Here is a 17,038-nt window from a genome sequence, read left to right on the forward strand (position 1 = left end):
ATTCTTGATCTTTGAACCAGCACTGGTTCTGATCGTGCGTTGTCCTTCCGCAACGATAGCACTTTACTGCACCCAATGCCATTTGATTGGTGCTGAGTTCCGATGGCCTTAGCTGCATTTCCGCGGTGCCTCGTGCTGCCGCCTCGTGCGATGCTGCAATGGTGACAGCTTTATCTAGCGTAAGGTCCTTTTCCTCTAGCAGTCGCTTCTGAGTTCCTTCTTTTAATAGTCCACACACGAACTTATCTCTCAGAGCATCTACTAGTCCTGTACCAAACTGACAGTACTTTGATAGCTTGCGCAGTTCAATTAAGAATTCAGCGTTGCTTTCCTCTTTCAGCTGCGTTCTTCTGTAAAATTTAAATCGTTCCGCTATCAGCAGCGGCGTGGGGTTTAAATGCTCTTGCAGGATAGTAACAATATTCACGAAAGTCTTATCCGCCAGTTTATCTGGTGTTACAAGGTGCCTTAATAACCCGTACGTCTTCGCACCCATCGAGTTTAATAGGGTTATTGCTTTCTTTTCAGCCGGTATCTCATTTGCTGTACAATAAACTTCAATACGCTCCACATAAGTGGCCCAATCTTCGACATCGCTATCAAAAGCAGTGATGTTACCGTTTTTAGGCATCCTTGTAAGTTTCTTTAAGTATTTTATTTATTTACTTTTTTCTTTTTTCAAAATGGTGGCTTCCCGCGCTTGGCGGCTTTTCCCGCGCTTGTCTTCTTCCTGTGCCGACTAAAATGGCGGCTTCCCGCGCTTGGCTTCTTCCCCCGCTGGCTACAATGGCGATTACTGCGCTGTTGCCGTTCTCGCCTCCCAGCGGTCCTTAATTTCCCCCGACGCTGCTGCTTTTACTCCCCGCTGTCCTCGTGGGTATTAGCGCTTCCTTTCTTGCTGCGCGTCTGTTCCGATTGCAGCCCAGCCCCTTACACCGGCTGTGGTCGAGTTCTCCGCCCTTTTTCCTCCGGTCTCGCCCCCCTTCTCCACTGACAACGCGGCCGACTTTCTGCCCGTGTCGCTAGATCGGCTTACCCACCGCCGTGGAAGAAGGATGATCACTGCCTGTCGCTGATGGTGGACTTCGCGGTCAGCAATTCCAACCCGGGTTCTCGATGCCTCCCGTGCGAATGCGGCGCTCAGCAGGATGATGAGGGCGGATGCCTCTTCTCGACGCCCGTTCTGGGGACGAAGCTGCCTTGGATGCAATTGCCGCTGGGTAAGATCGACTCGTCGCCACTGTTGAGTCTGTGTGTTCCAGATATACTTATTTTAAATAACTGGACACAGACAACAGAAAAAACTTAAACAGGTCTTTACTACTTGAAGGTCAGGGCTGAACTGCTTTACAAATTACTACACAGAGCTTATATACCGGTGTGGTCACCACCGGTACTACAATATACAGTAGCAAGAGAAAGTAGTCCATCTTCTTAAGGTAGTTCTCTTAAGGTGGTACAGGTTACATACACCACAGAAACCCTACTCCTTCAACAAAATCTCTTCTGTCCTAACTCAATCATCTCATCCTCAGTGGCTTCAACTTTCATTTGAACTCTCACTGCCCTGTCTCCTCCCAGTCTCCGACCCTCCTTGCACCCTTCAACTTATCCATCACAAACTACCACAGCCATGGCCACCCCCCTCAATTCCTTCATCACAAGATCTTGCCACCTCCATCACTAGCAGAGCTATTTCCAATCACACTCTCATATCTTACACATTATCTTATCCACCCTTAACTCCTCCACCCTCATCTTCTGTAGCTGGAAAAAGCTAACCCCCAGATCTCTCAAATTGCCTGTTTGAACTACCTCTCCTCTGATATGTCATGTGTCCTGAGAGTGACACCTCTTAATTGGATCCACAAATGTCTGTCCACCACTTTCAATGCCTCGATTCCCCAGTAGACCCCAGATGATCTCCCAACCCCATCTTTCCTCTTCTAAAAAAAATACCCAGTGTCTGTAAGCTGTGGACTGCAGAACACAATCTCATAGAACTGGCACACATCACTAGATCAAGTTTCACAAGCTTAATCAGCAACATCAATCCCTCTCTGTTAAAGTCCTTGTATTACTCCCCAAACCTCCTCCGACTGATCTCCCTCTGTCTCCCATTTAATCTTCACCTCTGATATTAAATGCAAGAAGCTCATGTACCTTTATTTCCTAAATAAGGGCCATCCACATGGCTGCCTCTGCCTCTCCACCTCCCTCCTCGCCCCTCACTCTTCCCAAGTCAGTACTCAGATATCCTGCACTCAAACTCATTGGGCCAGATTTTGCTGTAGCAGGGAATCGAACGACGTCTGCCGTTAGTTAGATTTGCCCTTGTTTAGGTTTTTAAACTTATTGCGTGGCATGTTGCTGAAAGTGTGAGATGATAACAGCACAGCGAGAGAAACAGAGCATCTGGGGCCTGAGTGAACAGAGCAAGCAACGGTGCACCTCCTTAACCAATCAGACTGAAAGATTGTGAAATTAACAGCAGAAAGTCTGAGAAGGAAGTGTAAATTAGAATGGGTGAATTCAATGTCAAATCAGTACAGAAGGAGAAATAGAGGTGAAAAAAAGATTGGATTGAGAGGGAAAAAAAAGAGAAGTAAAAAACATTTTTTCCAATTTGAAATTGTATTTTTAAAATCTCCAACAACAATTAAAACCTGAAGGAATGAGACTCCACATCCGGAAATGATTAATTTTCACTGCCAGAGAGATTGATTGGCAGTAATTAACACTTAACACGTCATTAAAGGGGTACTTTACTGGAATGGACCAGACTTCTGTGGCAAGTTTAGTTTGTATCTACCACGCAAATACAGCAACCTCATACCATTCAATGCATTTCAATGCCGCGCCGGATGGCGAGATGCTGTTTTCGTGACGTTAACAGCAGAGCGGCGCAACTCAGACAGCAACTTTTGGATATTTGAGTTTTACCGCACATCTGCCCCTGACCTGAAGTTGCTGTATCATTTGCACATAAATAACAGCAAGAGCCATTGGCCTCACTGTTATTTTGACAGCAAAATCTGGGCCATTCTCTCTCAACCCCCTCCCAACTTCCTAATTACCCAGCTTCCACTAACATGGCATCATTAATTTCTCCCTCTCCTCTCACACTGTGTGCATCATTTCTCACACTGTGTGCATCATTTTTTAAAACTGACTTCATCACCCTTCTTTTTAAGAAACCCATACTTTATCATTCTATACAAGAACATAAGAGCACAAGAATTAGGAGTCGGCCATACAGCCCCTCAAGCCTGCTCCGCCATTCAATAAGATCATGACTGATCTTCGACCTCAACTCCACTTTCCTGCCCAATCTCCATATCCCTTGATTCCCCTAGAGTCCAAAAATCTATCAGTCTCAGCCTTGAATATACTCAATGATTCAGCATCCACAGCCCTTTCTGGGGTAGAGAATTCCAAAGATTCACAACCCTCTGAGTGAAAAAATTCCTCCTCATCTCATGGCCGACCCCTTATCCTGAGAGCACGTCCCCAAGTTCTAGGCTCTCCAGCCAGGGGAAACAACTTCTCAGCATCTACCCTGTCAATCCCCCTCAGGATCTTACATGTTTCAATGAGATCACCTCTCATTCTTCTAAACTCCAGAAAGTACAGACCCAATCTACTCAATCTCACCTCACAGGACAATCCTCTCATCCCAGGAATCAATCTAGTGAACCTACGTTGCACTAAGGCAAGTAAATCCTTTCTCGGATAAGGAGACCAAAACTGTGCAGTTCTCCAGGTGTGGTCTCACCAATTGTAGCAGGACTTCCTTGCTCTTGTACTCCAACCCCTTTGCAATAAAGGCCAACATGCCATTTGCCTTCCTAATTGCTTGCTGTACCTGCATGCTAACTCTGTGTTTCCTGTACGAGGACACCTAATTCTTTCTGAACACCAACATTTAATAGTTTCTCACCGTTTAAAAAATATTCTGTTTTTCTACTCTTCCTACCAAAGTGAATAACCTCACATTTGCCCACATTGTACTCCATCTGCCACCTTATTGCACACTCACATAACCTGTCTATATCCCTTTGCAGGCTATTTGTGTCCTCCTCACAGCTTACTTTTCCACCTAGCTTTGTATCATCAACAAACTTCGATACATTACACACTGTCCTTTCATCTAAGTCATTATTTACATTGTAAATAGCTGAGGTCCAAGCACTGATGCTTGTGGCACCCCATTAGTTACAGCCTGTCAACCTGAAAATGACCCGTTTATTCCTACTCTCCTTTCTGTCTGTTAACCAATCCTCTATCCATGCAAATTTCTTTCATTCTCACACCATGGGCATAAAAGAAAAAGACTTGCGCCTATATAGCGCCTTTCACGACCACCGGACATCTCAAAGCGCTTTACAGCCAAGGAAGTACTTTTTGAAGTGGAGTCACTGTTGTAATGCGAGTAATATTCAACTTCACTGCCTGGGTGGTAACTGACGGAGTGAATCACCTACCAGTTGTAGAACCTGCCCGATTTTCATTTCCATTGAAAATAATGGGATGAAAGTAGGGCAGGTTCCACAGTGGGCAGGCTATCTTCGCCATCAGGTTACCACTCAGATAGCAAAGTTGGAAATGTCTCCAATCTCTTCAAAATCTGAATGCTTTGTTGCCACCCAAATTTCTGCCTCACCCACTGCACCGAGACTACTTTCATTGCACCTCCTTGTGAAGTGCCTTGGGGCACTTTATTATTCTGTTAAAGGTGTTAAATAAATGCAAGTTGTTGTTGCCTTAGTCAATGTCACTAACGTCTTGTGTAACGGTGATGAGGCTCCATGGTCCCTTTTGCCCTCCTCATGTTCTCTACCGTATTCAACACGTTCTTCACCACCTCTCTTCTGTGATCCTTCTCCACCACACTATGCTCTTATAGCTCCACATACCGATTTCAATGTAGCCACTACATCTCAACTAGATTCTCATTCTGTTCCTGTACTGTCACCTGTACTATGCCCACAGCTTCACCTTTGGTACCATCCTGTCAATCATTTACATTACCCCTCTGCAACATCATCCACAAGTATGGAGTCAGCTTTCACATGTATGCTAATGACACAACTCTTTCTACCACCATCACAACTGATTCAATGTTGCTATATGGTCCATTCAAGAGCTGTCCTACCAAAATCATTGTTTATGCCTCCTACCACCAACGCACTTTTGATCTCGACTTGGTCTGCCTCTCCATGGTCCTCTCAGACTAAGGCATGCGATGCACAACCGTGAGCTTAGTTTGATCCTGAGCTGTGCTTTTAAACTTCACATCTGACCTGTTGTCAGGGCCTCATTCTTCCACCTCCAGAACATTGCCTGTTTATGCTTCTACTTTTCATCCCAATTTGATTGATTTCCCCAATCGCCTCCTCACTAGCCTTCCCCACCTCTAAGTTCCATATAGTTCAACTAATCCAGAATCCCTGAACCTCAACAAATCTACTGTAAGATCTTGTCAGTGTTCAAATCCCACCTTGCTTTACTATCTGGAAGAGCTTCTGCAGCTTTCTCTGCTCCTCTGACTCTAGACTGCTGTTTGTTGCCTACCCCTGCTACAGCAGCATTGCTGATCATTAGACCCTTGCACCCTGGGATTCACTAAACCACTTTGCTGCCTTTGATCATGCATTCAGTTTCCCTTCTATTATTTTTCTCCTGGATACAGAGGAGCATAATATAAATGTGCCTGAACATGTGATAGTTATCTCCACTTTGTATTACCCAAAAACGATACTCGGCTGATTTAAAGCTTCATCGTTGATCTAAGTGGCAACTTAAAGGGGGAAGTTGTGCACAGCATCCTATAGCAGTGTTCATTTAAACTTGGAACCTCACTAAAACAGATCTGGGAAATTAGGGGTGTGAAATATAACAGCGGTGCACGAACAACGTAAATGGTTTTCTAAAGAATAAATGGTGCGTTTATATCGCAGAACCTCTTCTAGAAGCAAACAAGCAACTTAGCGACAGCGGGTCGGTCTTAGTTCACCGGTTTGACAGGAGCCCTAGATCCTGATAGTTGTATATTTGAGCGACGATCGTCCGTGATAAAATGGGAAAAGTTAAAGCAGGGAAGCGACACTTACGATACCAATACACGGGGTAGCACTCCTTGTCCACCACGTTCACTTCATAGAGTCCCCCGCGGACACACACGGTCTGCACGGTGTCCTGCTCGGAGATGGCCGCATGCAGCGAGCCGGCCTTGGCCGTGATTTTGCCGTACTCCCGGTACATGAGCTCGATGCGCAGCGAGTCGTAGCCGATGAAAGGCTTCCACGTCTTTCGGTCCTCCTTGTAGAACCAGCGCACCTCCTCGGAGCCCAGCTCGCCCACCACGGCGTAGCGGTGCCGGATGCTGCTGGAGTGGCTGCGCTTGCGGCCCACCGAGGTGTCGCTCTCGCTGAAGTCCACCTCCTCGGGGTCGGCGTACGGCAGCGAGCCTTCCGAGTCGGCCGTGAACAGGTCGAAGCTGTCGTCGCTCAGCGAGTGGTACATCTCCAAGCCGAGGCGGCCCGAGCGCCGGCGGCGGTGGTGCTGGTAGTGGGGCGGTGAGGAGCCCGGCGAGGAGCGGGGAGAGGACGGCCTGTCGTCGCTGGGCGCCGCGGCCACCGGCTGCTCTTGCTCCATCCTGCGTTGCCTCTCCTCCTGTCTGCTGGGCTGGCCCGGCTTCCACTCGGGAAGCTACTCCTGCTCCGACTCCGCCTTCCTGCCGCTCATAACGCGACGGGGAAGCCGGGGAGGGGCAGGAGGACCGGGGCGGGGAGGATGGGGAGGGGCGGCTCGGCTCTCCCCCGCCCGGAGTTTCCCTTTCACACGGAAGATGCTGCTTCTCTCCTCAGGCTCCGCACCGCTCGGTTCGGCCCGCCTGTAACTCGCACACTGCCGGCAACGAGTCGGTCACCCGCCCGGCTCGGCCCTAGGCCCCGACCGCTCGCGTCACAACGCGCCGCACGTCAGCCCCTGGAGACCACAAACAGCCCAGCAAAGGCCGGGCTCGCTGTCAAGATCTTCCCACTTAACTGAGCGGCCTTAGGGGCAGAGTAGGAGCTGGAGCTTGGCGAACGCTGAAGAGGCCGCGTCGGCCGGCAGGCTAAATGGACCGAGCGAATGGCCTGGCCGGTGAGTGAGTGACCAGGCGGGCCTGGCCAGTGAGTGAGCGGGGTAGGGGGGAAAAACATATAATGTAATTAAATCAATGTATACAAACAACAAATGTGCAGTTAAAATTGGAGACAAACAAAATACTTCCCACAGGGGCGGGGGGTGACGCAGGGCTCGCCCATCTCACCGACACTCTTTTTAATATTTACATAAATGAATTGGCAAAACTACTTGAACAATCTACAGCACCCGGCCTCACCCTATATGAAGCCAAGGTTAAATTCCTCCTCTATGCAGATGACCTGGTTCTGCTGTCACCAACTAAGGAGGGTCTACAGCAGAACCTGGATCTGCTGGAGTCGTTCTGCCAGACCTGGGCCCTGACAATAAATCCCCAAAAAACCAAAGTCCTTGTGTTCCAGCAAAGATCCAGACATCAGGGACCCAAAATAAATTTCACACTAGGAACAACCAAAATTGAACAAACCACTAACTACACATACTTGGGCTTAAAAATCAGTTCTACGGGAAATTTTCATCTGGCTGTGAATGAACTGAAAGAGAAAGGAAGAAGGGCTTTCTATGCCATTAAAAAATCAATCCAAATAGAAATCCCAATGAGCATTTGGCTCAAAATTTTCAAATCAGTAATTGAACCAATTGCACTCTATGGCAGTGAGGTGTGGGGACCGCTAACACAACAAGAATTTGCAAAATGGGACAAACATCCAATTGAGATCCTACATGCAGAAGTCTGTAAAAGTATCCTCCGGACTCAAAGGAAAACCGTAAACAATGCATGCAGGGCAGAACTAGGCCAATACCCATTAATAATCACTATCCAAAAAAGAGCCACCAAATTTTGGAAACACCTAGAAATGAGCAACCCCCAATGCTATCATTACGAAGCCCTGAAATGCCAAGAGAGGACCATAAAGAAGAATACCCTCAGTCAACTAGTCCTGGGACTCAGTGAAGTAACTACTAACACTACTAACAATAACCAGCCCCAGGACAGTGACAGCGTAACACAAAGAATTCGACCCAACACAATCGTCGCTAAGCAAAAGGAAAAATATCTGTCATATTGGGCAGAAACAACAAAAACCCAAAGCAAACTCAATTGCTGCTTGACCCTAAACAGACAATACAACATGGCTGAATACCTGACCAGGGTAAAGGATAGCAAAATGAGAAAAACCTTGACAATGTACAGACTTAGTGAACATAGCCTGGCAATCGAGAAAGGTAGACACAGGCAGACCCGGCTACCAAGAGAGGACAGGATATGCTCTCACTGCAGTCAGGGAGTGGTGGAGACAGAGATGCACTTCCTCACAGCGTGTAGAAAATATCAGGGCATAAGGGAGAATTTCTACCCAAAATTCACAAAAATATGCCCGGAATTCAGAAATTTGAATGACGACCAAAAACTCCCATACCTACTAGGGGAAGAGAGAAATTGTGTAACCTTAGCGGCACACTATGTTACAGCTTGCCATAAACAGAGGGACAACCACTAAATATAAGAAAAGAGTATATAGAAATTATATGAATGTATATTTATACACTCAGGGATATATCTGTTTGTACACTGTATGGATAGATCTGTATTTTTGTGTACAACCATGAATGTTTTTCGATGCTTTGGCAACATAAGATGTACCTTGTCATGCCAATAAAGCGATTTGAATTGAATTGAATTGAGTGACCAGGCGGACCGGGCCGGTGAGTGAGTGACCAGGCGGGCCCGGCCAGTGAGTGAGTGACCAGGCGGGCCGGTCAGTGAGTGAGTGACCAGGCGGGCTGGGCCGGTCAGTGAGTGAGTGACCAGGCGGGCCGGGCCGGTGGGTGAGTGACCAGGCGGGCCGGGCCGGTGAGTGAGTGACCAGGCGGGCCGGGCCGGTGAGTGAGTGAGTGACCAGGCGGGCCGGGCCGGTCAGTGAGTGAGTGACCAGGCGGGCCGGGCCGGGCCGGTCAGTGAGTGAGTGACCAGGCGGGCCGGGCCGGTCAGTGAGTGAGTGACCGGCTGGGCCGGTCAGTGAGTGAGTGACCAGGCGGGCCGGGCCGGTCAGTGAGTGAGTGACCAGGCGGGCTGGGCCGGTCAGTGAGTGAGTGACCAGGCGGGCCGGTCAGTGAGTGAGTGACCAGGCAGGCCGGTCAGTGAGTGAGTGACCAGGCGGGCCGGTCAGTGAGTGAGTGACCAGGCAGGCCGGTCAGTGAGTGAGTGAGTGACCAGCCGGGCCGGTCAGTCAGTGAGTGAGTGACCAGGCGGGCCGGTGAGTGAGTGACCAGGTGGGCTGGGCCGGTGAGTGAGTGAGTGACCAGGCGGGCCGGGCCGGTGAGTGAGTGACCAGGCGGGCCGGTGAGTGAGTGAGTGACCAGGCGGGCCGGGCCGGGCCGGTGAGTGAGTGACCAGGCGGGCCGGCGGCTTTCTCCGATTGTTGTGAGCCCGCCATCACATTGCCAGTTGTCGGCTTCCCCGCCGGCTGTGGGCTCGGTCAGGTAGCAGAAGGCGATTTAGTCTGAGCTGAGGCGGATGCAATGGGAGGAGGCTCGTGTGGAGTATAAACCCAGCACAGACTAGTTGGGCCAAATGGCCGCTCTCTGCTGTGTGTTCCAGTTAATGTAATGGCCCGGTAAATGTGGACAGGATGCTACTGTTTCTGTCATTTCTGCTGCTGATGAGACTGGCAGAATTGCTGACTAAATATCATCTCTACCGCCCAAACCCAGGAGGAACTAATTGAACTTCATCTACATGTTGCCCCTCCGCGACATCATCCGAAAGCAGTGTCAGTTTCCACATCTATGCTGAGGACACCCAGCTCTACTGCACTACCTCTTCTCTCTACCCCTCTACGGTCTCTAAATTGTCAGACTGCTTGTCCGACATACAGTTCTGGATGAGCAAAGTTTTTCTCCAATTAAATATTGGGAAGACCAAAGCCATTGTTTTTGGTCCCTGCCACAAACTCCGTTCCCTAGCCACTGACTCCATCCTTCTCCCTAACATCTATCTGAGGCTGAACCACACTGTTCGCAACCTTGGTGTCATATTTGACCCTGAAATGAACTTCCGACCACATATCCACAGCATAACAAAGACCGCCTACTTCTACCTCCGTAACATTGCCTGTCTCCACCCTTGCCTCACCTCATCTGCTGCTGAAACCCTCATCCATGCCTTTGTTACCTCTAGACTTGACTATTCCAACGCACTCCTGGCTGGCCTCCCACATTTACCCCTACGTAAACTTGAGGTCATCCAAAACTCAGCTGTCTGTGTCCTAACTTGCACCAAGTCCTGTTCGCCCATCTCCCCTGTGCTCGCTGACACAGAAACATAGAAGATAGGAGCAGGAGTAGGCCATTCGGCCCTTCGAGCCTGCTCCGCCATTCAATGAGATCATGGCTGCTCATCCAAATTCAGTACCCTGTCCCTGCCTTCTCCCCATATCCCTTGATCCCTTTAGCCTTAAGAAATATATCCAACTCTTTTTTGAATATATTTAATGAACTGGCCTCCACCGCCCTCTGTGACAGAGAATTCCACAGGTTCACCACTCTCTGGGTGAAGAAATTCCTCCTCATTTCAGTCCTAAATGGCTTACCCCTTATCCTTAGACTATGACCCCTGGTTCTGGACTCCCCGGCCATCATAAACATCCTTCCTGCATCTAGTCTGTCCAGGCCTGACAGAATTTTATAAGTTTCGATGAGATCCCCTCTCAATCTTCTAAACTCCAGTGAGTAATAGCCCAATCGACACAATCTCTCCTCATAGTCATTCCTGCCATCCCAGGTATCAGCCTGGTGAATCTTCGCTGCACTCCTTCCATGGCAAGAACGTCCTTCCTCAGGTAAGGCGACCAAAACTGCACACAGTACTCAAGGTGCGGTCTCACCAAGGCCCTGTACAACTGTAGCAAGACATCCTTGTTCCTGTACTCGAACCCTCTTGCTACGAAGGCCAACATACCATTTGCCTTCTTAACCGCCTGCTGCACCTGCATGCTTACCTTCAGCGACTGGTGCACAAGAACACCCAGGTCTCTTTGCACTTCCCCTTCTCCCAATCTATTGCCATTCAAATAATAATCTGCCTTCCTGTTTTTGCCACCAAAGTGGATAACCTCACATTTATCCACATTATATTGCATTTGCCATGTTTCTGCCCAATCACCCAATCTGTCCAAATCGTACTGGAGTTTCACGACATCCTCACAGCTTACCCTCCCACCCAGCTTTGTGTCGTCTGCAAATTTGGAGATATTACATCCAATTCCCTTGTCCAGATCATTAATATATATTGTGAACAGCTGGGGTCCTAGGACCGATCCTTGGGGTACCCCACTAGTCACTACCTGCCACTCGGAAAACGACCCGTTTATTCCAACTCTTTGCTTTCTGTCCGCCAACCAGTTCTCTATCCAAGTCAATACCTTGCCCCCAATCCCATGTGCCTTAATTTTGCACACTAATCTCTTATGTGGGACCTTATCGAAAGCCTTCTGAAAGTCCAAATACACCACATCCACTGGTTCTCCCTTATCTATTTTACCAGTTACATCCTCAAAAAATTCCAGTAGATTAGTCAAGCATGATTTACCTTTTGTAAATCCATGTTGACTTTGTCCGATCCTGTCACTGCTTACCAAGTGCTCTGCTATTACATCTTTTATAATAGATTCTAGCATTTTCCCCACTACCGATGTCAGGCTTACCGGTCTATAATTCCCCGCTTTTTCTCGACCACCTTTTTTGAATAGTGGGGTAACATTAGCTACCCTCCAATCCATGGGTACTGTTCCAGAGTCTACATTGGCTCCCGGTTAAGCACCACCTCGATTTCAAAATTCTCATCCTTGTTTTCAAATCCCTCATGGCCTCACCCCTTTCTATCTCTGTAATCTCCTTCAGCCCCCCCCCCCGAAATATCTGCACTCCTTTAATTCTGCCCTCTTGAGCATCCCTGATTATAATCGCTCAACCTTTGGTAGCTGTGCCTTCTGTTGCCTAGGTCCTAAGCTCTGGAATTCCCTGCCTAAACCGGTCCGCCTCGTTACCTCTCTTTCCTCCTTTAAGACGCTCCTTAAAACCTACCTCTTTGACCAAGCTTTTGGTCACCTGCCCTAATTTATCCTTCTGTGGCTTGGTGTCAAATTATTTGTCTTAAAATACTCCTGTTCAGCACCTTGGGACGTTTCACTATGTTAAAGGTGCTATATAAATACAAGTTGTTGTTGTTGTTGAGACATTGCCATGTAAAACAAGTGCAGGGGGCTGGCTCAGTAGATTAATTTCTGAAAATCTTGCCGTTGATGGACGATTAATGATCTGGTTACGAAATTTAATTTGCCAAACCTGTGTGTTTACAAATACCTGGAAAGATATTGGCACAGATTTTGTGGTCGGCGGTGTAATTAAGGATTACGCTGCTATTAAGGATTACGCTGCTGGCATCCGAACCGAATACGCACTTCCCTGTTGCGAGGCACCAAATGAAAAGTTGCTGTCGGACGCTGCAGAGTTGAGCGCAGCGTAGCGGCCCAAGGAACCCAGGGGTGCACCATGTGCGTAAGCGTATCTGGGATCACGTGGGCCGGTGCTCCAATCAGCAAACAGAGGGTCTAGCAGAACTTGTGTATTAACATCGCTAGTACAGTGCTTTCTGCTGCTTAAAGTATTTAAGAGCTGCAAGAATGACTTTCATGCTGACATCTAAGAGTTATAAATGCAGAAACATGCAGAATTGCACATTATTTCTCTTGATATTTGTTGAGTTAATCCCCAACTAAATTAACCTTTAAATCATGACAAGTAGTGGACACTATTAAAATGAGGCTGAAAAGTTTTTAAATTACTCTCAAGTTAGAGATTGTTAATCCTTGTGGTCTGGGTGTGTGCAGAATGCATTTTGTAAGTCATCTACATTTTCATTTTTTTCCTCCCAGCAAAAATATTTATAAAAAACTGATGCTTTCTTCAAAAATCTATTGGAAGACAGTTCTTTACTTTTCATGGACAGCCTCATATAGCTTTCAAAATTACTTGGATTTGTCTGGAGGTATTCCCTTACGCTGTGCAAACAGGCCTGTTTGCACCAGCAATACAATTTTCATACACAATTGCTGGGCAGTTGTTGGGCAATTAGCCTAACTCTGTGCCAGCAATTAGGATTTCAGTGTCGGAATGGATCATCTGCCAAGCGTGCGGAATTTCAAAGGCGGTATGACGCCGTAGTCTGAGAGTACGCCATCATATGAACTGCAAATTCTGACCTGATTTGAATCCTGTTAGAATGTACGATAGCAAAATACTGCGGAAGCTGGAAATCCGAAATAACAACAGAAAACGTTGGAAAAACTCAGCAGGCCAGGCAACATCCGTGGAGAGAGAAACAGAGTCAACGTTTCAGGTCGAAACCCTTCTACAGAACGTAACCTGTTAGAATGTAACCTGTCACTTGACCATGATATTGTGATGAAAATGGCACCTGGTGCTTCTATCTCCCAAACATAAAAAAGCTTTCCAACTGTGCTTTATAATGAACACTGTCTTTTAAGTTAATATAATCACACAAAAATACATTACAATAATTTGTGTTTCATCAGCTGGCATGTCAAGGATGCCTGATTCTTCATCTATTTCATTACTAAATAACTTCCCAGCTGGTGAAGATTTTTAACAGACCTCAGCTTTATAGGTCATCCAATTTACTTCACACTGTAGAGACTCTTAAATTTATGCTGGAATGGATTAAAGTTCATCCAACATTAATGGCTCTTCAGCACTTCTCCCAAGATCTATCTTCATGTATAAGCCTACACAGTGAGTGTCAGCAACCTATTTAACCAATGGCAGGCCCAATGTTTTACAGTGACTGAATAAGTCAAATTTCATTTTTACTAGACGGTGTTTTGGGGTTGACAATCTGGGATTCTATCTGTTTAAAATTAGCCCATTGGTTTATGGTAACTAAATAAATCAAATTCAACTCTTATTAGATGTGATTATCTTGGATTTTAACCGGTGTATTCTCCATTCCTCCCATTTTTGATCCTCTGTGTCCAACTGTCTTTTTTGGGGTGCATTCAACATCAACAATTTACATTTATATTGATAGTATTTCTAATGTAGAAAATGTTCCAAAGTGCTTCACAGAGGTGTCATCAAAAATAAAACCAGAAAATGTTGGAAATAGCAGGTTAGACAGTAGCCATAGAAAAACAATAGCAGTCAATGGTTCAGGCATCTGACCTTTCCTCAAGATGAAAAAATGGATGCTGTGCCAAAGAAGGAGACATTAGGGGGTGCGAGGTGGATTTTAAGAAGGGTCTAGAAGGAGGTTGAGAGGCAGAGAGGTTTAGGGAGGAAATTCCAGAGCATGGGTTTAGGCAGCTGGAGGCACAACTGCCAATGGTGGGACAATGGGAGGGACATGCACAAGAGGCCAGAGTCAAAGGATTAGAGGGTTCGGGGTGGGGGAAAGGGGGAATGTTATAAGGTTGAAGGGACTTAAACAAACAACATTTGAGGTGTTTTGAGATTGGGAGCCAATGTAAGTCAGCAAGGACAGAGGTGATGGATGAGCAAGACTTGCAGGATAGGACATGGGCAGCTGAGTTTTGAATGAGTGGAGGATGGGAGGCCATTGGAACAGTTCTAAATTTGCTGACTTCATTCTTGACTGTTTGATACAAGCTGGTTTGAATCACCTATTTGCTATTATTCTGGGTGTGTGAACACTAAGCATAAAGGAACCTTGTACTGCCATTGTACTTGGTGCTTGTTTCCACAGTTAATGGGTGCCTCTGTCAGCACCTTGATACGGCAACATTTAATGGTGCCGTGCATGAGCATGCCTGTGCATTTAGAAAAGTGAATATTTGGCAATGTGCACTGCATTCTCCTGTGATGATGCACCAAGTTTACAGTGAAAAACAAGAAGTATGCTTAACAATTAAGATGTTATATGTTTGCATACTTACCTCAGCAACTGTAGGTAGCCCATCAAATTTCTTAATCACTATCTTCCAGGTAAGACTCCATTGATGTGCTCTACTATGTCCATCCACGCTGTTCTGGCTGTATTTTCTATAACAAGATGGCTTTCTCCTGCAAATGGGGGCATCTTTTTCTACAGAACATCCCGTAGTCGAACCATCAATGCCTGATTGTTGGAGTGGGGTTATTCTGTCCTTCAGCTATTTTTGAGATCTTTAAGAAACACAGCTTTAAGGGCAGCCAGCAACCTGGTGTCAGAAATCCTACTCCGGACCACTGAGGGCTCCCAGTACATCATGTGCTAAGTGCAATCAAAATATTTACATTTGCTGATCTTGCATTATCAGTCAAAGTCAACTTGTTGCCCCACAATGCGTGTGCAATGCTTGATGTGCAGCACATTATTGGCTCCAATATTTTTCTCCAGAGCTATCATCTGTCAGCTGATGGAGATGTTGCAGTCTGAGCACGTGGTGTGCACAATTTCCCAGCTTGCATCTGTATGATTCTCGCTGCAAGTGAAAGCCTGTATGTCCTGTGAATGATTTCCAAACAATGTGGAGAATTAATTTTCAGTTTTTTTCCGGTAATTTTCACATTTTAACTATTACCAACTGTTCAATCTATTACATCGGCTTAATTTCACTCAGAGAGAGAACCAAATCAGCGATTAACATCACTTGTGTTTTCTGTTGTCTATTAGAATTCCAAATCAATTATTGTTTAAAAGCTATTTATTTATTTTACTCAGCGGCAATCATTGTCAGCCTTTTCATTTTGGCTCCAACTATAGTGAAGCATCTTTTTCTTCTGAAGTGAATGAACATTCACAGTGGCTGTAGTTGAGTAGAAACCCAGACATATGTGAGGTAATTGAATATTTTCCTGATTAAAAACACTAAAACAACATAAACCATGAACGCTGGGACTTTTTTCTCAGGCAGATTACCCTTTGCGGTAAATTTTTAGAATGATTTATTAGAGTGACAGTGACTCTCCATTCACAAAGCACTTCATGGCTTCAAGTTACTGCTCCGGTGAAATCCCAAGTGGAAAAATTTTGGACAATGATTCATGTTTACACAATGAGAAGTGGGCTGCCCTCACCACTATTTGCGGTCAGCCTAATTTCCATATTGGCTGTAAACCCACAGCATTGGAATGACAGTCATTCGGAGCTTACCATTTGGGGGTCTAAACTGGCCAATATTTATCCCTCAATCAACATTACTAAAAAACATTATCTGGTCATTATCATGTTGCTGTGTGTGGGAGCTTGCTGTGCGCAAATTGGCTACCGCGTTTCCTATATTACAACAGTGACTACATTTTTTTAAAAAAGTACTTCATTGGCTGTAAATGGCTTTGGGATGTCTGGTGGTCATGAAAGGTGCTATATAAATGCAAGTATTTTTTCTGAACAAGCCAGCTTGTGCAGGCCTGCAGCAGCTTAAAGGAGCCACACATTGATGCAGAATAAAACGTTTGCCTATGTGCAGTTAGCAATATCTGGAAGAAAGCCCAGAGGCCCCAGGTTCAAAGATAAAGTTGTGGAAGTGCTTCCCTATGAAGTCCTGCAGAAGGGAAGGCATTGTTTGGCACCAATGCCCTCCTCTCACATTCTGTTTAAGTGCTTGAATTGCTGACCATCAATGTCAAGGAGGCTGCGCAGTGCATTTTACACCCTCAGCCTTCACCTGGAAGTGTTCCTTCATTCACCGCCTTACATACATTCATCCCACCAAAAGTCTCTCACGATATGTAATTGCATCTGTCCTCACCCCCATTATAGTCTGCATGCTGACACCTTTTATTACATCTCATGGCAGCCAAATGGCATTATCACTTAATGCATTTTTTTAAAAGACAAGACAGCTCAATAGCAGCAGAGAGAGAC

General features: G+C 46.3%; 1 protein-coding gene across 1 annotated transcript in view; it reads right to left on the reverse strand.

Moving 5' to 3' along the window:
* The window catches only part of ddhd1b (DDHD domain containing 1b), a 112,038-nt gene extending 105,325 nt beyond the window's left edge, over window positions 1-6,713 (reverse strand). The window contains exon 1 of the mRNA XM_086003202.1: window positions 6,114-6,713. Within this exon, the coding sequence (XP_085859328.1) occupies window positions 6,114-6,657 (544 nt within the window). The 5' untranslated portion in view covers window positions 6,658-6,713. The remainder of the gene's footprint in view (window positions 1-6,113) is intronic.
* Between the last annotated feature and the right edge of the window lie 10,325 nt (window positions 6,714-17,038).

Source organism: Somniosus microcephalus, chromosome 12 (genome assembly GCF_052327205.1).
Source record: "Somniosus microcephalus isolate GS21.2 chromosome 12, FLI_Smic_1.0, whole genome shotgun sequence".
NCBI lineage: Eukaryota > Metazoa > Chordata > Chondrichthyes > Squaliformes > Somniosidae > Somniosus > Somniosus microcephalus.